The 26,645-nt window shown below is 49.7% G+C and overlaps 1 protein-coding gene across 1 annotated transcript in view; it reads left to right on the top strand.

Annotated features, from left to right (window-relative positions):
- The window catches only part of LOC149445024 (IgGFc-binding protein-like), a 175,704-nt gene extending 149,424 nt beyond the window's left edge, over window positions 1-26,280 (top strand). The window contains exon 46 of the mRNA XM_089654314.1: window positions 23,590-26,280. Coding sequence (XP_089510440.1) covers window positions 23,590-23,762 — 173 coding nt within the window. The 3' untranslated portion in view covers window positions 23,763-26,280. The remainder of the gene's footprint in view (window positions 1-23,589) is intronic.
- Window positions 26,281-26,645: the final 365 nt, after the last annotated feature.

The following is a 26,645-nucleotide window of genomic DNA, read 5'->3' as shown; positions in this document are numbered from 1 at the left end:
TAGAGGGAAACTCTTCAAACTGTGATGTAAGGGGGGACTTTGGTGACCAGAGACCACCTTACATCAGAGTAACCCTTTACAACCGTGTCTGCAACATTCCTCCTTACACCATGGTCCGCAGTGTTCCCCTTTACATCAGAGTTCCCCTTTACATCAGAGTCTGCAGCATTATCCCATGGCATCATGGTCAACATCATTTCCCCTTAGTGTAAGGGGGAACCCTGGAGATTCTGATGTAAAGAGTGAACTATGTGGACTCTGATGTAAGGGGGAACTCTGCGGATTTGTAAAGTAGAACTCTGGGGACTCGTGTGTGTGTGTGTGTGTGTGTGTGTGTGTGTGTGTGTGTGTGTGTGTGCGTGCGTGTGTGTGAGGGGGGGGGAAGGGGGGTCTGGTGACTAGAGACCACCTTATATCAGAGCTTCCCTTTACACCAGAATCCATGGCATTCAGCCTTACACCAGAGTCCTTAGAGGTCTCTGTTATATCTGAATCCACAGTGTTCCCATTTACATCAGGGTCTGAAGAGTTCCCCTTGCACTGTAAAGTGTAACCCTGCAGACTCTGATGTAAAGGAAAACCTGTAGACTCTGATGTAAGAAGGAAGTCTGTGGACTCTGATATTAGGGGAACTCTGATGTAAGGTGGGGCTCTGATGTAAGGATTGACTCTTGGAACCATTTCTAAATACTGTGGACTTTGATGTGAACATTCACAATCAGAGTTCATTCTGACTGCTGCACTCTTGTTTTGTATGTTACTTACTCCTGAGCCGTGCACTCTCTACATGTACATTACATAGTCGTGACCACTGTGCTAATCATACCCAAAGTTATTCTTTACAGTTGGCTCAGTCAGTTAGTCACAAAAAGTCACTTTTGGTGTGCATGAAAGCATATGCAATGGAAATGTTTAATTTTTTAAAAATGATCCTTTGTCCTGAGTTTTTTTTGTGTCTGTGAGGCTGTCAGTTGTGGTACAGTAATTAGGAATATTTTTTTGGTACAGTTGTGTCCAAAATTATTCAACCCCCACTGAAATTGAGTGTTTTGGCCAGTTTGACATTGCTTTTGATCATTCAGTCATCTTGCTTACATTTACATTAAAGAGGCACTTGTAGGTCAGACAAATATAACATAACAGTTATAATGAAATAACCACAAATGTCTTTTCTGTGCTCACAGCATTATCAGTTTTATTCAACCCCCAAGTGACATTCAATCTTAGTACTTAGTACAGCATCCTTTTACAGTTATAACAGCTTTTAAACGTGAAGCATAGCTTGACACAAGTGTCTTGCAGCGATCTACGGGTATCTTCGCCCATTCTTCATGGGCAAAGGCCTCCAGTTCAGTCACATTCTTAGGCTTGCGCACTGCAACTGCTTTCTTTAAGTCCCACCAGAGGTTCTCAATCGGATTTAAGTCTGGTGACTGCGATGGCCACTCCAAAATGTTCCAGCCTTTCCTCTGCAACCATGCTCTAGTGGACTTGGAGGTATGCTTGGGATCATTGTCCTGTTGAAAGGTCCAACGTCTCCCAAGCCTCAGGTGTGTGACGGACTGCATCACGTTTCCATCCAATATCTCCTGGTACTGAAGAGAATTCATGGTACCTTGCACACGCTGAAGCTTCCCTGTACCTGCAGAAGCAAAACAGCCCCAAAGCATGATTGACCCTCCACCATGCTTCACAGTAGGCAAGGTGTTCTTTTCATCATAGGCCTTGTTCTTCCTCCTCCAAACATAGCGTTGATCCATGGGCCCAAACAGTTCTAATTTTGTTTCATCAGTCCACAGAACACTATCCCACAACTTTTGTGGTTTGTCCACATGGCTTTTGGCATACTGCAGTCGACTCTTCTTATTCTTTGGAGACAGCAAGGGGGTACGCCTGGGAGTTCTGGCACGGAGGCCTTCATTACGCAGTGTGCGTCTTATTGTCTGGGCTGAAACTTCTGTACCCACATCTGACAAATCTTTTCTCAGTTCCTCAGCAGTCACACGGGGACTTCTCTCCACTCTACGCTTCAGGTAGCGCACAGCAGTCGAAGTCAGCATCTTCTTTCTGCCACGACCAGGTAGCGTTTCAACAGTGCCCTTTGCCTTGAATTTGCGAATGATGCTTCCTAAGGTGTCTCTTGGTATGTTTAACATCTTTGCAATCTTCTTATAGCCATTGCCCTTCCTGTGAAGAGAAATCACCTCTTCTCTTGTCTTCCTGGACCATTCTCTTGCCTTCACCATGTTTGTAACCACACCAGTAAATGTCTAGAAGGAGCTGAGTATCACAGTCATTTTAAAGCTGCCTAATTGGTGCTTATTATGCTTGATTGCTGCTCGGTGACATCCACAGGTGTTTTCAATACCTGATGGAAAGCACCTGTATGAACCTCTGTTCTTCAGAGTGGTAGTCTTTAAGGGGTTGAATAATTGTGGCAATGAAGAAACCACATAAGAACCATTTACTACTGTATTACATAAACAATTGATGTCATTTTAGTTGCATTTGGGTAGTTACAACGTCCTTGTAGGATTTGATTCTGAATACAATTCCAAATGTACACTATAGTCCCTAAACCCCTTTACAGCATTGGGGGTTGAATAATTTTGGACACAACTGTACATGAGCATTATACTTGTGCAGTGTATGTAGCAGTTAGGCACAGATTCTATTTAACCACTTGCCCTCCAGAGGATTTACCCCCTTCCTGACCAGGCCATTGTTTGCGATACAGCACTGCGTTTTTTTAACTGACAATTGCACGGTTATGCAACGCTGCACCCAAATGAAATTATGTTCTCTTTTCCCACAAATGGAGCTTTCTTTCGGTGGTATTTGATTGCCTCTGCATTTTTTATTTTTTGCGCTATAAACAAAAAAAACTGACAATTTTGAGAAAAAAGCAATACTTTTGACATTTTGCTATTAAACATGTCTAGTAAAAATTTTTTAAAAATCTAATTTCGGCAGAAATTTAGGCCAAAATGTATTCTGCTACATGTCTTTACTAAAAAAAAAAACCTGTCAATTAATTGGTTTGCGTGAAAGTTATAGCGTCTACAAATAGCGGTATATATACTGGAATTTTTTTTTTATACTAGTAATGGTGGCAATCAGCGACTTATAGCAGGACTGCAGGACTATGGCGGGCATTCTGAAACTGGGGGGGGAACTGACTTGGTGTCACTGACATCCCCAGTGACACAAATACAGTGATCAGTGCTAATAAAAAGCACTGACACTGTACTAATGACACTGGGCAAGAAGGGGTTAACATGAGAGGTGATCAAAGGGTTAACTATATGTAGGGAGTGTTTTACTAGGGGGCAGGGGGGTGTACTTTACTGTAAGCACACTGCTCGGGTTGGCTGTGCTGTGCACAGCCATCCCGAGCAGTGTGCCCGCACTGACAGGAAGGAAGACTGTTTGTAAACAAATTCTAGAAGTCTAAGACGGGAAGTGGTTCTCCAGTATGATGACACTGATGGCCTTGAATGGTTTCAGTATTTCAAAACAGTTTTCCTCCCTGTCGGAGATGCTCGGTAATCACCTGGCATCGGCGGGTAATCACTGGTCGGGTCCCAGTGATTGACATCCGCGGCCTCGAATGGCAGAGCGGGTAGGGCTCGCATGCAGAAATGCTAAATTGCATATATAGACGTGATTTTGCACACCTGTGCTGCCCTGTAGCAGTATTTCTGCTATACGGCGGTCGGGAAGCAGTTAATAAAGGCCTGAATTCTTTCCTAGATACACATAATATAACTGGATACTAACATTTATAGGTAAAGTTGATCCAGGGAATATCTGATTGCCTCTCGGGGGGATCAAGAAGGAATCTTTTCTCTTGCAGGAGCAAATTGAATCATGCTTTGCTGGGTTTTTTGCCTTCCTCTGGATCAATGGTGGGTATAGGATTATAACTTTTTTCTTTTGGTTGAACTGGATGGACGTTTGTCTTTTTTCATCCAGACTAACTACCGTATATTAGAGATGAGCGAAGTATTCAAAAATTCGATTCGACTGATTCGGCGAATTCGTAGAAAAAATTCGATTCGAGTCGAATATATTCGCTGTGAATTTAACTTAAAAAAGGGTGTTTCTAGGCTTCAGAGAGACTTAATATTAGTGCTGAACACTGTACCTTTAATTTAAATGCCCTTGGAGTCTGCTGGGGAAGAGAAATAATACTGTCAGGCAGTATGACATGCAGATGAGTGCCGTCGATCTTAGAATCACCGCACACTTCACTCATTTGGCCAGTCACGGGGCCAAAACCAGAGTGTGGAGCCACAGTGTGGCGGTGGAGGCAGCAGCAATGGGAGGCCATGCAGCACCCTATGACAAAAATGGAAACCACCAGCAGTGTGAGGAGACCTGAAAGTGGCACATGGCAGAGTGTGGCGATAGAGACAGCAGCAATGGGAGGCCGTACAGGGACCCATGACACACTCTGGACCTGGCAGCAGCATGAGGAGGCGGTACAGGGGCCCATGGCAGATTACGGGCCTGGCAGCAGCATGAGGAGTCGGTAGGGGGGCCCATGGCAGATTACAGGCCTGGCAGCAGCAATGGGAGGCCGTACAGGGACCCATGACACAATCTGGACCTGGCAGCAGCATGGGGAGGCGGTACAGGGGCCCATGACAGATTACGGGCCTGGCAGCAGCATTTGGAGTCGGTACGGGGGCCCATGACACACTCTGGACCTGGCAGCAGCATGAGGAGGCGGTACAGGGGCGCATGACAGATTACAAGCCTGGCAGCAGCAACTTGGACAGGAGGACGTTCAGTTTCTGCACCGTCTGGTGCGTGCTCGCAAACTGTTGTCTCTTGGAAACGGATTCCAAGAAAGACTGCTGACGGAATCCGTGAAGAGGAGTAGCAGGAGAAGGAGCATCTGAACGAGCGGAATATGCCAACAAGCGACAACAGGGGCCCATGACAGATTACGGGCCTGGCAGCAGCATGAGGAGTCGGTACGGGGGCCCATGGCAGATTAGGGGCCTGGCAGCAGCTATGGGAGGCCTGTAATCTGCCAGCACCCTATGACAAAAAATGGAACCCACCAGCAGTGTGAGGAGACCTGAAAGTGGCACATGGCAGAGTGTGGCGATGGAGACAGCAGCAATGGGAGGCCGTACAGGGACCCATGACACACTCTGGACCTGGCAGCAGCATGAGGAGGCGGTATAGGGGCCCATGGCAGATTAGGGGCCTGGCAGCAGCTATGGGAGGCCCGTAATCTGCCAGCACCCTATGACAAAAAATGGAATACACCAGCAGTGTGAGGAGACCTGAAAGTGGCACATGGCAGAGTGTGGCGATGGAGACAGCAGCAATGGGAGGCCGTACAGGGACCCATGAGAGACTCTGGACTTGGCAGCAGCATGAGGAGGCGGTATAGGGGCCCATGGCAGATTAGGGGCCTGGCAGCAGCTATGGGAGGCCCGTAATCTGCCAGCACCCTATGACAAAAAATGGAACACACCAGCAGTGTGAGGAGACCTGAAAGTGGCACATGTTTGGGGCATGATTCATGGCGGATTTAGTCAGTTGTGTCAGGAACTGGTGGTTTGAAATCCAGACTAATCCACGCCTGATTCATTTTCACAAACGTCAGTCTCTCCACACTTTGGGTGGACAGTCGTGTCCTCCGCGGAGTTGCAATACCTCCTGCCGCACTAAACACGCGCTCCGATGCCACGCTACTGGCCGGGCATGACAGCCTTTCAAGGGCAAATTCAGCTAGTTGGGGCCAAAGGTCAAGTTTCGTTGCCCAGTAGTCAAGGGGATTGTCTACCTCGGTTGGCAGGGTGCTGTCCAAGTAGGCCTAAGCCTGTTGTTTGAGGTCCTGCTCCAGGTCCACCTGATGCTGCTGCTGCTGCTGCTGCTGCGGCTGATTAGTAGTTTCCTCACTGCGCTGGTGAAGAAAGCTACTCATCATCGACTGCAGACTGAGGCAGCCGCTGCTGGTGGAGCTGCCACTGCTCCTACCACCCCACCCCTCCCCTGCTGCCATGGCAGCGGAACGCGAGCGCACAGGGCCCACAGTGTCTGAGGATGGACGTTGGCGCAGACAGGCAGAGACCAGCTGACTACATAGGTGGTTTTTATAGTACGTTATTTTGGCCTCCCTCTCAGCAGGTGTGAAAAAGGCCACCATTTTGGAACGGTAGCGAGGGTCCAACAAGGTGGACAGCCAAAAGTCATCCCTCTGTCTGATGGTTATTATTCGGCTGTCGCTACGCAAGCAACCGAGCATGCTATGGGCCATTTGTGCCAAGGAATGCGAGGGACTCCCTGCCTCCATCTCCACAGCATACTGCCACGGTGCGTCTGGGTCCTCTGTCTCCTCCTCCTCCTCCTCCTCTACCAGATGCTCCTGCTCCTCCACTCCTGTCCGCTGAGTGGAAAAACCACCCATTTCACTCAATAATTCCTGAGCACCAATGTCCTCCTCTACCTCCTCCTCTTCTTCCTGTCCTGCCCCCACAGGGGTCATGTGGCGTTGAGATCTGTGCGCCACGTCTACCGCACCCTGACCAGCCATTGTTAACAGCATTTGTTCCAGGACGTGCAACAGAGGAATGACGTCGTTCATCCCATAGTCCTGCCGACTCACGAATAGCGTGGCCTCCTCAAAGGGCCTGAGCAAGCGCAGGTGTCACGCATGAGCTGCCAATGGCTGACATCTAAGTTACACAGGGAATACCTTTATCCGCTTTTAACATCAGGAAATCTGTGATGGCCTTTTGCTGTTCGTAAAGGCGGTCTAACATATGTAGGGTTGAATTCCACCTTGTTGCAACGTCACAGCATGAGGAGTCGGTATAGGGGCCCATGGCAGATTAGGGGCCTGGCAGCAGCTATGGGAGGCCCGTAATCTGCCAGCACCCTATGTCAAAAAATTCTACACACCAGCAGTGTGTGAGGAGACCTGAAAGTGGCACATGGCAGAGTGTGGCGATGGAGACAGCAGCAATGGGAGGCCGTACAGGGACCCATGACAGACTCTGGACCTGGCAGCAGCATGAGGAGGCGGTATATAGGGGCCTATGGCAGATTAGGGGCCTGGCAGCAGCTATAGGAGGCCCATAATCTGCCAGCACCCTATGTCAAAAAAATTCTACACACCAGCAGTGTGAGGAGACCTGAAAGTGGCACATGGCATGAGAGACTCTGGACCTGGCAGCAGCATGAGGAAGCGGTATATAGGGGCCTATGGCAGATTAGGGGCCTGGCAGCAGCTATAGGAGGCCCATAATCTGCCAGCACCCTATGTCAAAAAATTCAACACACCAGCAGTGTGAGGAGACCTGAAAGTGGCACATGGCAGAGTGTGGCGATGGAGACAGCAGCAATGGGAGGCCGTACAGGGACCCATGACAGACTCTGGACCTGGCAGCAGCATGAGGAGGCGGTATATAGGGGCCTATGGCAGATTAGGGGCCTGGCAGCAGCTATGGGAGGCCCTTAATCTGCCAGCACCCTATGTCAAAAAATTCTACACACCAGCAGTGTGAGGAGACCTGAAAGTGGCACATGGCATGAGAGACTCTGGACCTGGCAGCAGCATGAGGAAGCGGTATATAGGGGCCTATGACAGATTAGGGGCCTGGCAGCAGCAATGGGAGGCCCATAATCTGCCAGCACCCTATGTCAAAAAATTCTACACACCAGCAGTGTGTGAGGAGACCTGAAAGTGGCACATGGCAGAGTGTGGCGATGGAGACAGCAGCAATGGGAGGCCGTACAGGGACCCATGACAGACTCTGGACCTGGCAGCAGCATGAGGAGGCGGTATATAGGGGCCCATGGCAGATTAGGGGCCTGGCAGCAGCTATGGGAGGCCCTTAATCTGCCAGCACCCTATGTCAAAAAATTCTACACACCAGCAGTGTGTGAGGAGACCTGAAAGTGGCACATGGCAGAGTGTGGCGATGGAGACAGCAGCAATGGGAGGCCGTACAGGGACCCATGACAGACTCTGGACCTGGCAGCAGCATGAGGAGGCGGTATATAGGGGCCCATGGCAGATTAGGGGCCTGGCAGCAGCTATGGGAGGCCCTTAATCTGCCAGCACCCTATGTCAAAAAATTCTACACACCAGCAGTGTGTGAGGAGACCTGAAAGTGGCACATGGCAGAGTGTGGCGATGGAGACAGCAGCAATGGGAGGCCGTACAGGGACCCATGACAGACTCTGGACCTGGCAGCAGCATGAGGAGGCGGTATATAGGGGCCTATGGCAGATTAGGGGCCTGGCAGCAGCTATGGGAGGCCCTTAATCTGCCAGCACCCTATGTCAAAAAATTCTACACACCAGCAGTGTGAGGAGACCTGAAAGTGGCACATGGCATGAGATACTCTGGACCTGGCAGCAGCATGAGGAAGCGGTATATAGGGGCCTATGGCAGATTAGGGGCCTGGCAGCAGCTATAGGAGGCCCATAATCTGCCAGCACCCTATGTCAAAAAATTCAACACACCAGCAGTGTGAGGAGACCTGAAAGTGGCACATGGCAGAGTGTGGCGATGGAGACAGCAGCAATGGGAGGCCGTACAGGGACCCATGACAGACTCTGGACCTGGCAGCAGCATGAGGAGGCGGTATATAGGGGCCTATGGCAGATTAGGGGCCTGGCAGCAGCTATGGGAGGCCCTTAATCTGCCAGCACCCTATGTCAAAAAATTCTACACACCAGCAGTGTGAGGAGACCTGAAAGTGGCACATGGCATGAGAGACTCTGGACCTGGCAGCAGCATGAGGAAGCGGTATATAGGGGCCTATGGCAGATTAGGGGCCTGGCAGCAGCAATGGGAGGCCCATAATCTGCCAGCACCCTATGTCAAAAAATTCTACACACCAGCAGTGTGTGAGGAGACCTGAAAGTGGCACATGGCAGAGTGTGGCGATGGAGACAGCAGCAATGGGAGGCCGTACAGGGACCCATGACAGACTCTGGACCTGGCAGCAGCATGAGGAGGCGGTATATAGGGGCCCATGGCAGATTAGGGGCCTGGCAGCAGCTATGGGAGGCCCTTAATCTGCCAGCACCCTATGTCAAAAAATTCTACACACCAGCAGTGTGTGAGGAGACCTGAAAGTGGCACATGGCAGAGTGTGGCGATGGAGACAGCAGCAATGGGAGGCCGTACAGGGACCCATGACAGACTCTGGACCTGGCAGCAGCATGAGGAGGCGGTATATAGGGGCCTATGGCAGATTAGGGGCCTGGCAGCAGCTATGGGAGGCCCTTAATCTGCCAGCACCCTATGTCAAAAAATTCTACACACCAGCAGTGTGAGGAGACCTGAAAGTGGCACATGGCATGAGATACTCTGGACCTGGCAGCAGCATGAGGAAGCGGTATATAGGGGCCTATGGCAGATTAGGGGCCTGGCAGCAGCAATGGGAGGCCCATAATCTGCCAGCACCCTATGTCAAAAAATTCTACACACCAGCAGTGTGTGAGGAGACCTGAAAGTGGCACATGGCAGAGTGTGGCGATGGAGACAGCAGCAATGGGAGGCCGTACAGGGACCCATGACAGACTCTGGACCTGGCAGCAGCATGAGGAGGCGGTATATAGGGGCCTATGGCAGATTAGGGGCCTGGCAGCAGCTATGGGAGGCCCTTAATCTGCCAGCACCCTATGTCAAAAAATTCTACACACCAGCAGTGTGAGGAGACCTGAAAGTGGCACATGGCATGAGAGACTCTGGACCTGGCAGCAGCATGAGGAAGCGGTATATAGGGGCCTATGGCAGATTAGGGGCCTGGCAGCAGCAATGGGAGGCCCATAATCTGCCAGCACCCTATGTCAAAAAATTCTACACACCAGCAGTGTGTGAGGAGACCTGAAAGTGGCACATGGCAGAGTGTGGCGATGGAGACAGCAGCAATGGGAGGCCGTACAGGGACCCATGACAGACTCTGGACCTGGCAGCAGCATGAGGAGGCGGTATATAGGGGCCCATGGCAGATTAGGGGCCTGGCAGCAGCTATGGGAGGCCCTTAATCTGCCAGCACCCTATGTCAAAAAATTCTACACACCAGCAGTGTGAGGAGACCTGAAAGTGGCACATGGCATGAGAGACTCTGGACCTGGCAGCAGCATGAGGAAGCGGTATATAGGGGCCTATGGCAGATTAGGGGCCTGGCAGCAGCAATGGGAGGCCCATAATCTGCCAGCACCCTATGTCAAAAAATTCTACACACCAGCAGTGTGTGAGGAGACCTGAAAGTGGCACATGGCAGAGTGTGGCGATGGAGACAGCAGCAATGGGAGGCCGTACAGGGACCCATGACAGACTCTGGACCTGGCAGCAGCATGAGGAGGCGGTATATAGGGGCCCATGGCAGATTAGGGGCCTGGCAGCAGCAATGGAAGGCCCTTAATCTGCCAGCACCCTATGTCAAAAAATTCTACACACCAGCAGTGTGTGAGGAGACCTGAAAGTGGCACATGGCAGAGTGTGGCGATGGAGACAGCAGCAATGGGAGGCCGTACAGGGACCCATGACAGACTCTGGACCTGGCAGCAGCATGAGGAGGCGGTATATAGGGGCCTATGGCAGATTAGGGGCCTGGCAGCAGCTATGGGAGGCCCTTAATCTGCCAGCACCCTATGTCAAAAAATTCTACACACCAGCAGTGTGAGGAGACCTGAAAGTGGCACATGGCATGAGATACTCTGGACCTGGCAGCAGCATGAGGAAGCGGTATATAGGGGCCTATGGCAGATTAGGGGCCTGGCAGCAGCTATAGGAGGCCCATAATCTGCCAGCACCCTATGTCAAAAAATTCAACACACCAGCAGTGTGAGGAGACCTGAAAGTGGCACATGGCAGAGTGTGGCGATGGAGACAGCAGCAATGGGAGGCCGTACAGGGACCCATGACAGACTCTGGACCTGGCAGCAGCATGAGGAGGCGGTATATAGGGGCCTATGGCAGATTAGGGGCCTGGCAGCAGCTATGGGAGGCCCTTAATCTGCCAGCACCCTATGTCAAAAAATTCTACACACCAGCAGTGTGAGGAGACCTGAAAGTGGCACATGGCATGAGAGACTCTGGACCTGGCAGCAGCATGAGGAAGCGGTATATAGGGGCCTATGGCAGATTAGGGGCCTGGCAGCAGCAATGGGAGGCCCATAATCTGCCAGCACCCTATGTCAAAAAATTCTACACACCAGCAGTGTGTGAGGAGACCTGAAAGTGGCACATGGCAGAGTGTGGCGATGGAGACAGCAGCAATGGGAGGCCGTACAGGGACCCATGACAGACTCTGGACCTGGCAGCAGCATGAGGAGGCGGTATATAGGGGCCCATGGCAGATTAGGGGCCTGGCAGCAGCTATGGGAGGCCCTTAATCTGCCAGCACCCTATGTCAAAAAATTCTACACACCAGCAGTGTGTGAGGAGACCTGAAAGTGGCACATGGCAGAGTGTGGCGATGGAGACAGCAGCAATGGGAGGCCGTACAGGGACCCATGACAGACTCTGGACCTGGCAGCAGCATGAGGAGGCGGTATATAGGGGCCTATGGCAGATTAGGGGCCTGGCAGCAGCTATGGGAGGCCCTTAATCTGCCAGCACCCTATGTCAAAAAATTCTACACACCAGCAGTGTGAGGAGACCTGAAAGTGGCACATGGCATGAGATACTCTGGACCTGGCAGCAGCATGAGGAAGCGGTATATAGGGGCCTATGGCAGATTAGGGGCCTGGCAGCAGCAATGGGAGGCCCATAATCTGCCAGCACCCTATGTCAAAAAATTCTACACACCAGCAGTGTGTGAGGAGACCTGAAAGTGGCACATGGCAGAGTGTGGCGATGGAGACAGCAGCAATGGGAGGCCGTACAGGGACCCATGACAGACTCTGGACCTGGCAGCAGCATGAGGAGGCGGTATGTAGGGGCCCATGGCAGATTAGGGGCCTGGCAGCAGCTATGGGAGGCCCTTAATCTGCCAGCACCCTATGTCAAAAAATTCTACACACCAGCAGTGTGAGGAGACCTGAAAGTGGCACATGGCATGAGAGACTCTGGACCTGGCAGCAGCATGAGGAAGCGGTATATAGGGGCCTATGGCAGATTAGGGGCCTGGCAGCAGCAATGGGAGGCCCATAATCTGCCAGCACCCTATGTCAAAAAATTCTACACACCAGCAGTGTGTGAGGAGACCTGAAAGTGGCACATGGCAGAGTGTGGCGATGGAGACAGCAGCAATGGGAGGCCGTACAGGGACCCATGACAGACTCTGGACCTGGCAGCAGCATGAGGAGGCGGTATATAGGGGCCCATGGCAGATTAGGGGCCTGGCAGCAGCTATGGGAGGCCCTTAATCTGCCAGCACCCTATGTCAAAAAATTCTACACACCAGCAGTGTGTGAGGAGACCTGAAAGTGGCACATGACAGAGTGTGGCGATGGAGACAGCAGCAATGGGAGGCCGTACAGGGACCCATGACAGACTCTGGACCTGGCAGCAGCATGAGGAGGCGGTATATAGGGGCCTATGGCAGATTAGGGGCCTGGCAGCAGCTATGGGAGGCCCTTAATCTGCCAGCACCCTATGTCAAAAAATTCTACACACCAGCAGTGTGAGGAGACCTGAAAGTGGCACATGGCATGAGATACTCTGGACCTGGCAGCAGCATGAGGAAGCGGTATATAGGGGCCTATGGCAGATTAGGGGCCTGGCAGCAGCAATGGGAGGCCCATAATCTGCCAGCACCCTATGTCAAAAAATTCTACACACCAGCAGTGTGTGAGGAGACCTGAAAGTGGCACATGGCAGAGTGTGGCGATGGAGACAGCAGCAATGGGAGGCCGTACAGGGACCCATGACAGACTCTGGACCTGGCAGCAGCATGAGGAGGCGGTATGTAGGGGCCCATGGCAGATTAGGGGCCTGGCAGCAGCTATGGGAGGCCCTTAATCTGCCAGCACCCTATGTCAAAAAATTCTACACACCAGCAGTGTGTGAGGAGACCTGAAAGTGGCACATGGCAGAGTGTGGCGATGGAGACAGCAGCAATGGGAGGCCGTACAGGGACCCATGACAGACTCTGGACCTGGCAGCAGCATGAGGAGGCGGTATATAGGGGCCTATGGCAGATTAGGGGCCTGGCAGCAGCTATGGGAGGCCCTTAATCTGCCAGCACCCTATGTCAAAAAATTCTACACACCAGCAGTGTGAGGAGACCTGAAAGTGGCACATGGCATGAGAGACTCTGGACCTGGCAGCAGCATGAGGAAGCGGTATATAGGGGCCTATGGCAGATTAGGGGCCTGGCAGCAGCTATAGGAGGCCCATAATCTGCCAGCACCCTATGTCAAAAAATTCAACACACCAGCAGTGTGAGGAGACCTGAAAGTGGCACATGGCAGAGTGTGGCGATGGAGACAGCAGCAATGGGAGGCCGTACAGGGACCCATGACAGACTCTGGACCTGGCAGCAGCATGAGGAGGCGGTATATAGGGGCCCATGGCAGATTAGGGGCCTGGCAGCAGCTATGGGAGGCCCTTAATCTGCCAGCACCCTATGTCAAAAAATTCAACACACCAGCAGTGTGTGAGGAGACCTGAAAGTGGCACATGGCAGAGTGTGGCGATGGAGACAGCAGCAATGGGAGGCCGTACAGGGACCCATGACAGACTCTGGACCTGGCAGCAGCATGAGGAGGCGGTATATAGGGGCCCATGGCAGATTAGGGGCCTGGCAGCAGCTATGGGAGGCCCTTAATCTGCCAGCACCCTATGTCAAAAAATTCTACACACCAGCAGTGTGTGAGGAGACCTGAAAGTGGCACATGGCAGAGTGTGGCGATGGAGACAGCAGCAATGGGAGGCCGTACAGGGACCCATGACAGACTCTGGACCTGGCAGCAGCATGAGGAGGCGGTATATAGGGGCCCATGGCAGATTAGGGGCCTGGCAGCAGCTATGGGAGGCCCTTAATCTGCCAGCACCCTATGTCAAAAAAATTCTACACACCAGCAGTGTGAGGAGACCTGAAAGTGGCACATGGCATGAGAGACTCTGGACCTGGCAGCAGCATGAGGAGGCGGTATATAGGGGCCTATGGCAGATTAGGGGCCTGGCAGCAGCTATGGGAGGCCCTTAATCTGCCAGCACCCTATGTCAAAAAATTCTACACACCAGCAGTGTGTGAGGAGACCTGAAAGTGGCACATGGCAGAGTGTGGCGATGGAGACAGCAGCAATGGGAGGCCGTACAGGGACCCATGACAGACTCTGGACCTGGCAGCAGCATGAGGAGGCGGTATATAGGGGCCTATGGCAGATTAGGGGCCTGGCAGCAGCTATGGGAGGCCCTTAATCTGCCAGCACCCTATGTCAAAAAAATTCTACACACCAGCAGTGTGAGGAGACCTGAAAGTGGCACATGGCATGAGAGACTCTGGACCTGGCAGCAGCATGAGGAAGCGGTATATAGGGGCCTATGGCAGATTAGGGGCCTGGCAGCAGCTATAGGAGGCCCATAATCTGCCAGCACCCTATGTCAAAAAATTCTACACACCAGCAGTGTGTGAGGAGACCTCAAAGTGGCACATGTTTGAGGCATGATTCATGGCGGATTTAGTCAGTTGTGTCAGGAACTGGTGGTTTGAAATCCAGACTAATCCACGCCTGATTCATTTTCACAAACGTCAGTCTCTCCACACTTTGGGTGGACAGTCGTGTCCTCCGCGGAGTTACAATACCTCCTGCCGCACTAAACACGCGCTCCGATGCCACGCTACTGGCTGGGCATGACAGCCTTTCAAGGGCAAATTCAGCTAGTTGGGGCCAAAGGTCAAGTTTCGTTGCCCAGTAGTCAAGGGGATTGTCTACCTCGGTTGGCAGGGTGCTGTCCAAGTAGGCCCAAGCCTGTTGTTTGAGGTCCTGCTCCAGGTCCACCTGATGCTGCTGCTGCTGCTGCGGCTGGTTAGTAGTTTCCTCACTGCGCTGGTGAAGAAAGCTACTCATCATCGACTGCAGACTGAGGCAGCCGCTGCTGGTGGAGCTGCCACTGCTCCTACCACCCCACCCCTCCCCTGCTGCCATGGCAGCGGAACGCGAGCGCACAGGGCCCACAGTGTCTGAGGATGGACGTTGGCGCACAAAGGCAGAGACCAACTGACTACATAGGTGGTTTTTATAGTACGTTATTTTGGCCTCCCTCTCAGCAGGTGTGAAAAAGGCCACCATTTTGGAACGGTAGCGAGGGTCCAACAAGGTGGACAGCCAAAAGTCATCCCTCTGTCTGATGGTTATTATTCGGCTGTCGCTACGCAAGCAACCGAGCATGCTATGGGCCATTTGTGCCAAGGAATGCGAGGGACTCCCTGCCTCCATCTCCACAGCATACTGCCACGGTGCGTCTGGGTCCTCTGTCTCCTCCTCCTCCTCCTCTACCAGATGCTCCTGCTCCTCCACTCCTGTCCGCTGAGTGGAAAAACCACCCATTTCACTCAATAATTCCTGAGCACAAATGTCCTCCTCTACCTCCTCCTCTTCTTCCTGTCCTGCCCCCACAGGGGTCATGTGGCGTTGACATCTGTGCGCCACGTCTACCGCACCCTGACCAGCCATTGTTAACAGCATTTGTTCAAGGACGTGCAACAGAGGAATGACGTCGTTCATCCCATAGTCCTGCCGACTCACGAATAGCGTGGCCTCCTCAAAGGGCCTGAGCAAGCGGCAGGTGTCACGCATGAGCTGCCAATGGCTGACATCTAAGTTACACAGGGGAGTACCTTTATCCGCTTGTAACATCAGGAAATCGGTGATGGCCTTTCGCTGTTCGTAAAGGCGGTCTAACATGTGTAGGGTTGAATTCCACCTTGTTGCAACGTCGCAGATCAGGCGATGCTGTGGAATTCCGTTCTGCCGCTGCAGCTCAAGGAGGGTGTGCTTTGCGGTGTAGGAATGGCTGAAATGCATGCAAAGTTTACGTGACATTTTAAGGATGTCTTGCAGTGGGATGGTGGATTTTAAGAACCGCTTGACAACCAGATTGAACACGTGAGCCATGCATGGCGCATGGCACAACCTTCCTTGACGCAGAGCAGACACCATGTTCTTTCCGTTGTCGGTCAACATGGTTCCGATTTTCAGTTTGCGCGGAGACAGCCATCTGTCGATTTCTCTGTTCATTACACTCAGAAGTTCCTCCCCTGTGTGACTACGTTCGCCAAGGCATACCAGGTGCAGAACAGCGTGACACCGTTGCGCCCTGCACATGTGATATGCCGGTCGGGTAATGGGACTTGGCACGGGGGTGGCGGCTGAGGACACGGCGGAAGAAGAGGTGGTAGAGGCGGACATCTTTGCCGGACCAAGGACGTGCAAACGTGGAGGCAAAAGCGGCGTGACCTGTCCAAGTTGCTGGTGCGGCTGTGACGGCACCACGTTCACCCAGTGGGCCGTAAATGACATGTACTGTCCCTGACCGTAGTTACAGCTCCACACGTCGGCGCTGCCGTGCACTTTGGCAGAGACCGACATGCTCAAAGACTGGCCCACCATGTCTTCTACATGTGAATGCAGGGCTGGCACTGCCTTTTTGGCGAAGAAATGACGGCTTGGCACTCTCCACCGCGGCGCGGCACAAGCCATCATTTCTCTGAAAGGTGCTGAGTCCACCACTTGGAAAGGGAGGGACTGCAGCACCAGCAACTTGGACAGGAGGACGTTCAGCTTTTGCACCGTCGGGTGCGTGCTCGCAAACTGTTGTCTCTTGGAAACGGATTCCAAGAAAGACTGCTGACGGAATCCGTGAAGAGGAGTAGCAGGAGAAGGAGCATCTGAACGAGCGGAAGATGCCAACGAGCGACAACTCCCCTCAGCAGAGGTGTTGGAGCCTTGACTGGCTGATGGAGGGCGATTGACGTCGGGTGACGGAGCAAGTAACGGAGCGGGTGATGGAGCGGGGGCTGGGGCGGGCAGAACCGCCGTATCTTTATCACGGTTTTCCCAGGCCACCAAATGGCGACGCTGCATATGCTGCCGCAACGCTGTAGTCCCAACATGGGCCCCCTGGCCACGCTTGACTTTCTGGCCACATAGTCGACATACGGCTACGTTTACTTCCTCGGGCGGCTTGACGAAAAATTGCCACACCGCCGAGTAGGAAACTTTGCCCCCGATACTCCTCACTGGCTGACTGCTGCTTCCTCCGTGCACACCGGCACCACTACTGGCCGTGGTGGTAGGCTGCAGTGGAGCTGGTGCTCTACTCCGTGGCCGTTTGGCTCCACTGACACTGCTGCGACCCTGCTGCTGTCTCCTGGGCAACCCACCGACTGTTTTGCTCGCTGCCAAGCTGCCACCCTCTTCTCCTGATGATGCGGAAGAAATTGCCTGATGACGACGAGGCTGCCAAGTGCGATCAACCTCCTCATCATCAAGTAGGGTCTCCGCCTCACTACTAGCCCCCTCGGCTGCGTCTGGGTCAGGAGACAGACCTGTCTCTAGACCGGCTACCGAGCCACTCTCCTCGCCACTACTTCTTCGCCTGGCTGCTGAAAAGGCGGATGTCTCCCCCCGTTCCTGACCGCCCTCTGTTAGCTCTACCTCACTGTACAGTGGGGCTGAGCCCACAGCATGCGATACTTCGCTTGGTGAGGGAACACCAAAGGACAGGGGCAGGTAGAGGACACGTGATTTCAGTGGGCTTGGTCCCGGGCCATGCCAACTAACGGTTGTGTCTGACGTACCCACCGACCGTTGGCTGTAGGTGTCAGAGGTGACCTGGGAAGAGGAAGACGACCGAGCCAACCAATCGACGACGGCAGGGTTGTCGGTGGAGACACGACCGCTGGATGACACCGGGAGCACTGGCCTCTGGCTGCGAATAGTGCTGCCTCGACCCCTTCCTCTGCTGCCACGTCTGCTCGCTCCTAAAACATTGCCTCCTCTGCCACTCCTCTGCATGTTGTCTGACATACTCTTTAATTAAACGATTATGTGTCCCTGAGTAACAATTCTGTGTCCCTGAGTAACAATTCTGTGTCTGTGCGAGTAACAATTCTGTGGCCCTAAGTAACAGTTCTGTGGCCCTCAGTAACAATTCTGTGTCCCTGATTAACGTTTCTGTGGCCCCAAGTAACAGTTCTGTGGCCCTCAGTAACAATTCTGTGTCTGTGCGAGTAACAATTCTGTGTCTGTGCGAGAAACAATTCTGTGGCCCTAAGTAAAGTTTCTGTGGCCCTAAGTAACAATTCTCTGGCACTCCGTAACAATTCTGTCTGTCCCTGAGTAACAATTCTCTGGCACTCAGTAACAATTCTGTCTGTCCCTGAGTAAAAATTCTGTGGCCCTAATTAAAGTTTCTGTGGCCCTAAGTAACAATTCTCTGGCACTCAGTAACAATTCTGTCTGTCCCTGAGTAACAATTCTCTGGCACTCGGTAACAATTCTGTCTGTCCCTGAGTAACAATTCTCTGGCACTCAGTAACAATTCTGTCTGTCCCTGAGTAAAAATTCTGTGGCCCTAATTAAAGTTTCTGTGGCCCTAAGTAACAATTCTCTGGCACTCAGTAACAATTCTGTCTGTCCCTGAGTAACAATTCTCTGGCACTCCGTAACAATTCTGTCTGTCCCTGAGTAACAATTCTCTGGCACTCAGTAACAATTCTGTCTGTCCCTGAGTAAAAATTCTGTGGCCCTAAGTAAAGTTTCTGTGGCCCTGAGTAACAATTCTCTGGCACTCCGTAACAATTCTGTCTGTCCCTGAGTAACAATTCTCTGGCACTCAGTAACAATTCTGTCTGTCCCTGAGTAAAAATTCTGTGGCCCTAATTAAAGTTTCTGTGGCCCTAAGTAACAATTCTCTGGCACTCAGTAACAATTCTGTCTGTCCCTGAGTAACAATTCTCTGGCACTCGGTAACAATTCTGTCTGTCCCTGAGTAACAATTCTCTGGCACTCAGTAACAATTCTGTCTGTCCCTGAGTAAAAATTCTGTGGCCCTAATTAAAGTTTCTGTGGCCCTAAGTAACAATTCTCTGGCACTCAGTAACAATTCTGTCTGTCCCTGAGTAACAATTCTCTGGCACTCCGTAACAATTCTGTCTGTCCCTGAGTAACAATTCTCTGGCACTCAGTAACAATTCTGTCTGTCCCTGAGTAAAAATTCTGTGGCCCTAATTAAAGTTTCTGTGGCCCTAAGTAACAATTCTCTGGCACTCAGTAACAATTCTGTCTGTCCCTGAGTAACAATTCTCTGGCACTCAGTAACAATTCTGTCTGTCCCTGAGTAAAAATTCTGTGACCCTAAGTAAAGTTTCTGGGGCCCTGAGTAACAATTATCTGGCACTCAGTAACAATTCTGTCTGTCCCTGAGTAACAATTCTCTGGCACTCAGTAACAATTCTGTCTGTCCCTGAGTAACAATTCTCTGGCACTCAGTAACAATTCTGTCTGTCCCTGAGTAAAAATTCTGTGGCCCTAAGTAAAGTTTCTGTGGCCCTGAGTAACAATTCTCTGGCACTCCGTAACAATTCTGTCTGTCCCTGAGTAACAATTCTCTGGCACTCAGTAACAATTCTGTCTGTCCCTGAGTAAAAATTCTGTGGCCCTAATTAAAGTTTCTGTGGCCCTAAGTAACAATTCTCTGGCACTCAGTAACAATTCTGTCTGTCCCTGAGTAACAATTCTCTGGCACTCGGTAACAATTCTGTCTGTCCCTGAGTAACAATTCTCTGGCACTCAGTAACAATTCTGTCTGTCCCTGAGTAAAAATTCTGTGGCCCTAATTAAAGTTTCTGTGGCCCTAAGTAACAATTCTCTGGCACTCAGTAACAATTCTGTCTGTCCCTGAGTAACAATTCTCTGGCACTCAGTAACAATTCTGTCTGTCCCTGAGTAAAAATTCTGTGGCCCTAATTAAAGTTTCTGTGGCCCTAAGTAACAATTCTCTGGCACTCAGTAACAATTCTGTCTGTCCCTGAGTAACAATTCTCTGGCACTCGGTAACAATTCTGTCTGTCCCTGAGTAACAATTCTCTGGCACTCAGTAACAATTCTGTCTGTCCCTGAGTAAAAATTTTGTGGCCCTAATTAAAGTTTCTGTGGCCCTAAGTAACAATTCTCTGGCACTCATTAACAATTCTGTCTGTCCCTGAGTAACAATTCTCTGGCACTCGGTAACAATTCTGTCTGTCCCTGAGTAACAATTCTCTGGCACTCAGTAACAATTCTGTCTGTCCCTGAGTAAAAATTCTGTGGCCCTAATTAAAGTTTCTGTGGCCCTAAGTAACAATTCTCTGGCACTCAGTAACAATTCTGTCTGTCCCTGAGTAACAATTCTCTGGCACTCCGTAACAATTCTGTCTGTCCCTGAGTAACAATTCTCTGGCACTCCGTAACAATTCTGTCTGTCCCTGAGTATGAATTCTGTGGCCCTAACTAGCGTTTCTTTGTCCCTAAGTAACAGTTCTGTGGCCCTCAGTAACAGTTCTGTGTCTGTGCGAGTAACAATTCTGTGTCTGTGCGAGTAACAATTCTGTGGCCCTAAGTAACAGTTCTGTGGCCTTCAGTAACAATTCTGTGTCTGTGCGAGTAACAATTCTGTGTCTGTGCGAGTAACAATTCTGTGGCCCTAAGTAAAGTTTCTGTGGCCCTAAGTAACAATTCTCTGGCACTCAGTAACAATTCTGTCTGTCCCTGAGTAACAATTCTCTGGCACTCAGTAACAATTCTGTCTGTCCCTGAGTAAAAATTCTGTGGCCCTAAGTAAAGTTTCTGTGGCCCTGAGTAACAATTCTCTGGCACTCAGTAACAATTCTGTCTGTCCCTGAGTAACAATTCTCTGGCATTCAGTAACAATTCTGTCTGTCCCTGAGTAAAAATTCTGTGGCCCTAATTAAAGTTTCTGTGGCCCTAAGTAACAATTCTCTGGCACTCAGTAACAATTCTGTCTGTCCCTGAGTAACAATTCTCTGGCACTCAGTAACAATTCTGTCTGTCCCTGAGTAACAATTCTGTGGCCCTAATAACGTTTCTGTGGCCCTAAGTAACAATTCTCTGGCACTGAGTAACAATTCTGTCTGTCCCTGATTATGAATTCTGTGGCCCTAACTAGCGTTTCTTTGTCCCTAAAAAACGATTCTGTGGCCCTCATTAACAAGTCTGTGTCCCTGAGTAATGGTTCTCTGTCCCTAAGTAACTTTTCTCTGTCCCCAATTATCGTTTCTGTGGCCCTAACTCTGTCCCTAGTACAGAGCGGTCTGCCTCTGTTCAATAACTGCAGGCAAATGAAGAATTCCAAAATGGCCGCTATTTATAGCTCGACAATTACACAGTGCTGGCTGGCTGGCTGCTGATAGGCTGATGCGATCACATGTAGTTGAGGCATGCATTATGGGTCAGCGCGCCTTGTCTGCGCGCCTTCCCAGACATCCCCGCTCCGTCGCCGCACATGTCAGCCGCCATTTTCTGAAAAATTTCGATTCGCGCGTCCGAATTAGGCTATTTTTCGGATTCGGCACGAATCGAAATTTTTCCGATATTCGACTCGAATTCCACTTCGGATACTTCGATTCGCTCATCTCTACCGTATATACTCGAGTATAAGCCGAGTTTTTCAGCACATTTTTTGTGCTGAAAAACGGCCCCCTCGGCTTATACTTGAGTCAGCGTCTGCAGATGGCTCCCCCCCCCTTCCAACAGAAGGGAAACTAAGTACAGGGGTGGGCAGGGGGCTGCTGTCTCTTACCTGGCTCCGGTCCCACGACGATCCGGTCCAGGAAGCGCGGCTGCTCCTTCATTCGGTTCGTCCACTGGATGTTCGCGCGGCTGCTGGGCTCCGCCTTCTCACCGGTGATTGGCCGCCAGAACTGTAGCTCAGGAAAGGCACACAGGCGACCAATCACCGGCGAGGAGGCGGAGCTGAGCGGCCCCGCGAAGGAGATGCAGGTAAGTGTGCCGTGCTTAGGTGCTGCTGCAACCACATATGCTGGCTGCAGCAGCACCATACTGGAACAGGGGTCAGTAAGTGTCAGTGGGAGGAATAGTGCCCCATCGTTGGTGTCACTGATACCAATGATGGGGCATTATTCCTCCCATTGACACCAACGATGGGGCACTTTTTCTCCCCGCCAACTGACACCAACGATGGGGCACTTTTTCTCCCCGCCAACTGACACCAACGATTGGGCACTATTCCTCCCCCCCCCACTGACACCAATGATGGGGCACTATTCCACCCCCCACTGACACCAATCATGGAGCACTATTCCACCCCCCACTGACACCAAACATGGGATACTATTCCTCCCCCCCACTGACACCAACGATGGGGCACTTTTCCTCCCCCCCACTGACACCAACGATGGGGCACTATTCCTCCACCCCCCCACTGACACCAATGTTGGGACACTATTCCTCCCACTGACACCAATGATGGGACACTATTCCTCCCACTGACACCAAAGATGGGGCACTATTCCACTGACACCAATAATGGGGTGCTATTCCCCCCACTGATACTAATGATGGGGCACTATTCCTTCCACTGATACCAATGATGGGGCGCTATTCCTCCCACTGACACCAATGATGGGGCGCTATTCCTCCCACTGACACCAATGATGGGGCACTATTCCTCCCACTGACACCAATGATGGGGCACTATTCCTCCCACTGACACCAATGATGGGGCACTATTCCTCCCACTGACACCAATGATGGGGCACTATTCCTCCCACTGACACCAATGATGGGGCACATTTCCTCCCACTGATACCAATGATGGGGCACTATTCCTCCCACTGATACCAATGATGGGGCACTATTCCTCCCACTGATACCAATGATGGGACACTATTCCTCCCACTGATACCAATGATGGGGCACTATTCCTCCCAGTGACACCAATGATGGGGCACTATTCCTCCCACTGACACCAATGATGAGGCACGATTCTTCCCACTGGTGTTCCCACCCTCGGCTTATACTCGAGTCAATAGTTTTTCCCAGTTTTTTGTGGTAAAATTAGGTACCTCGGCTTATATTCGGGTCGGCTTATACTCGAGTATATACGGTATGTAAATTGCTGTTCCCATTTGGAGCTTTATTACTCTTTATTTAGTGTGCCTCAAGGCCCTATTTTGTCTATACAATGGGATAGACTATGAAAAAAACACCCACTTTTTGTTCATTCCCACCTTTGGCCACACCCTCAAGGGTGTGGTAGGCAACAGGCTACATGCATCACATTAGCACCTCCACTTATCCTTTCAAAACCAACATAGCACCCTCAAAAACAATTGTCTGGAGATACCCTAGAGTGTACCCTAAGTTATTCTTTGAAACATAAGGTTTTTTTTTTAAATATTATGTGATTACAAAATGACAGTAATTTTTATAAAAATCAAATATGAAAATAGTAGTAACTTTATGATCAATAAACCCATATGTCTACAATGCAGTGAATGTGCATGCTTTTAAGGTGGTAAGCACTTTTTTTTCACATACATATGTTACATGTAGTGTTTGTTTTAAATCAGAGTTACATGTTCTTTAAATTATTTTTTAACATTTTTTGTTTGCTTTTTTATTTTTGCACAGCTCTGAAGTGTTCACCAAACAGCCATTACGAGCAATGTGGAATAGCCTGTCCACCAACTTGTGTCAATCCAGGAGCACAACTGAATTGCCATCTCCCCTGTACAGAATCCTGTGTCTGTGATCCTGGCTATGTCCTGAATGATAAGAATTGTGTCCCAAGCCACCAATGCTAGGATAATGACTAGGAATACCATGTAGCCTCAGAATTCTGGACTGATGATACCTGCTCCAAAAAATGCAGATATCTCTCTGTTAGTGGCAGTTTAGTTTGCACCTTTGCTTCATGTCCACCTGGAAAATACTGCGGTATAACAAATGGAGCTCCTGGCTGTTTAATCTCACATTTGGTAATTGTGTAATTTGGAGCGATCCTCACTACAACACTTCTGATAACGAAATTCATGATTTTATGTGAATATGTACATATACTCTTTTCAAGGTTTGCACCAATTCCACTTCGCCATATTTTAACATTGAAGAAATAAATGAGCATCATTATGGGAGCCCAACTATATCACACACTGCTCAAAAAAATTAAAGGAACACTTTTTAATCAGAGTATAGCATCAAGTCAGTTAAACGTCTGGGATATTGATCTGGTCAGTTAAGTAGAAGAGGGGGTTGTTAATCAGTTTCAGCTGCTTTGGTGTTAATGAAATTAACAACAGGTGCACTAAATGGGCAACAATGAGACAACCCCCAAAACAGTAATGTTTTACAGGTGAAGGCCACTGACATTTTTTCCCTACTCATCTTTTCTGACTGATTTTCACTAGTTTTGCATTTTGTTAGGGTCAGTGTCACTACTGGTAACACGAGGCAATACCTGGACCGGCACAGGCAGTCCAAACCTCCAGGATGGCATATCAATATGTTCCATTGCCAGAAGGTTTGCTGTGAAAGTCTTTAACCTATCAACAGGACCAGTATCTGCTCCTTTGTGCAAAGAAGAGCAGGATGAGTACTGCCAGAGCCCTACAAAATGACCTCCAGTAGGCTATTAGTATGAATTTCTCTGACCAAACAATCAGAAACAGACTTCATGAAAGTGGCCTGAGGGCCCGGCATCCTCTAGTGGGCCCTGTGCTCACTGCCCAGCACCATAGAGCTCGATGGCATTTGCCATTGAATACCAGAATTGGCAGGTCCGCCACTGGTGCCCCGTGCTTTTCACAGATGAGAGCAGGTTCACCATGAGCACATATGACAGACGTGAAAGGGTCTGGAGAAGCCATGGAGAACGTCATGTTGCCTGTAACATTGTTCAGCATGTCCGTTTTGGTGGTGGGTTAGTGATGTTCTGGGGAGGCATTTCCATGAAGGGACGCACAGACCTCTACAGGTTAGACAATGGCACCCTGACTGCCATTAGGTATCGGGATGAAGTCTTTGGACCCATTGTCAGACCCTGCTGGTCCTGGGTTCCTCCTGGTGCATTACAATGCTCAGCCTCATGTTGCGAGAGTATGAAGGCAGTTCCTGGAGGATGAAGGAATTGATTCCATTGAATGCCCTCCATGCTCGCCTGACCTAAATCCAAAAGAGCACTTCTGGGATATCAGGTTTCGGTCCATCCAACACCGCTAGGTTGCGCCTCAGACTGTCCAGGAGCTCAGTGATGCCCTGGTCCAGATCTGGGAGGAAATACCCCAGGACACCATCTGTCCTCTCATTAGGAGCATGCCTTGATGTTGTCAGGCATGAATACAAGCACGTGGGGGCCACACAAACTACTAACTACCATTCTGAGTTGCTGCAATTGCATTTCAGCAAAATGGACTAGCCTGCTGCATAATTTTTTCACTTTGATTTTTGGGGTGTCTTTGAATTCAATCCTCTGTAGGTTGATAATTTTCATTTCCATCAAATGATGGGGCATCCTTATGTTCGTAACACATTACCCAGTCAATATCAGTATAGATATCCAGCATGATATTTTTTCCCCATTGAGATGTGATGTGCGTTCAAAGTGTTCCTTTAATTTTTTTGAGCAGTGTATATGCACAATGTTATGGTGAATGTCTATAATCATAAAATAACAATTGTTAAAGCTGTGCTCTTGGTACTGGCAGTTTATGTAAAGCATGCAAAGCATATACTAATACCTTATCAAAGGGCAGGACTTAAACTTGCTTGGAGAAACTCTACTTTCTGTCAAAAGTACTTTTTGTGCCATAGCATACAACCTTGTTTGATCAAATCTTTATATATAGATCTATTTAGCATTTCTTGTCTTAATGAGCAATGAATTCTAAAGCTGGTTATGTTATTTAATTCCATTAATTTGTGATTGAAATAGAAAGAATTTCTAGTTTATAGTATGTTATGCTCATGAATATGTGTAAGTCATTACCTAGTGTTTTTTGTTTCTCACACCATGGGAGACATTAATTGATAAAATGTGTTATTGATATAGGAATAATGTGTGTTCTTATACGTTGTAGTTTTGTGGCATGAATTAGATTATATCATGTTGTCATAAATGATTAATAAAGCCATGCATATTTGTAGAAAATGTAAATGAAATAAAACATTTCTTATGCCTTATGTTAAGTTAGGAATGTTACGCCAGGAGTAGGAGAAATTATGCTGATCCCATGATTTTTAAATGTAGTTTTTGAAATTAGAATAATGCATTAAGCTGTGTTTTATTTAAACTTTGTAACAGATTAATAAAGTATTAATATTACAGTTTCTGTTCTATTTTATTATTAGTTATTTTTACTCAGCTCTTTCAGTGATGCTTGCAAATGTGATAATTGCTTTGTGTTCAGTGGATTCCCATTAGCTAATGTGGGTGCTTTTTCAATGCAAAATACTAGGTCAGGTCAGCATTTTGGTCTTCCATAATTGCATTATCTTTTACTTAGGTCCAAAATATGTAACTAGTCAATATTAATAAGTTGATTCATGAGCTGAGAATCAACCCATATTGAACCCATATTTGTTAACAGTTGATGGCTCATGCCATTTTTGCCTCTGCAGCTGTTTGGTTTTTGGTTTGTTGTTCTATGGTTCCATGAATTCTTGCCAAACCTCTATCACAGCTTCAGATT

Source organism: Staurois parvus, unplaced genomic scaffold (genome assembly GCF_062004578.1).
Source record: "Staurois parvus isolate SC_StPar_1 unplaced genomic scaffold, SC_StPar_1.0 ptg000750l, whole genome shotgun sequence".
In the NCBI taxonomy this organism is placed as follows: domain Eukaryota; kingdom Metazoa; phylum Chordata; class Amphibia; order Anura; family Ranidae; genus Staurois; species Staurois parvus.
This window is presented reverse-complemented; position numbering and strand designations above follow the sequence as displayed.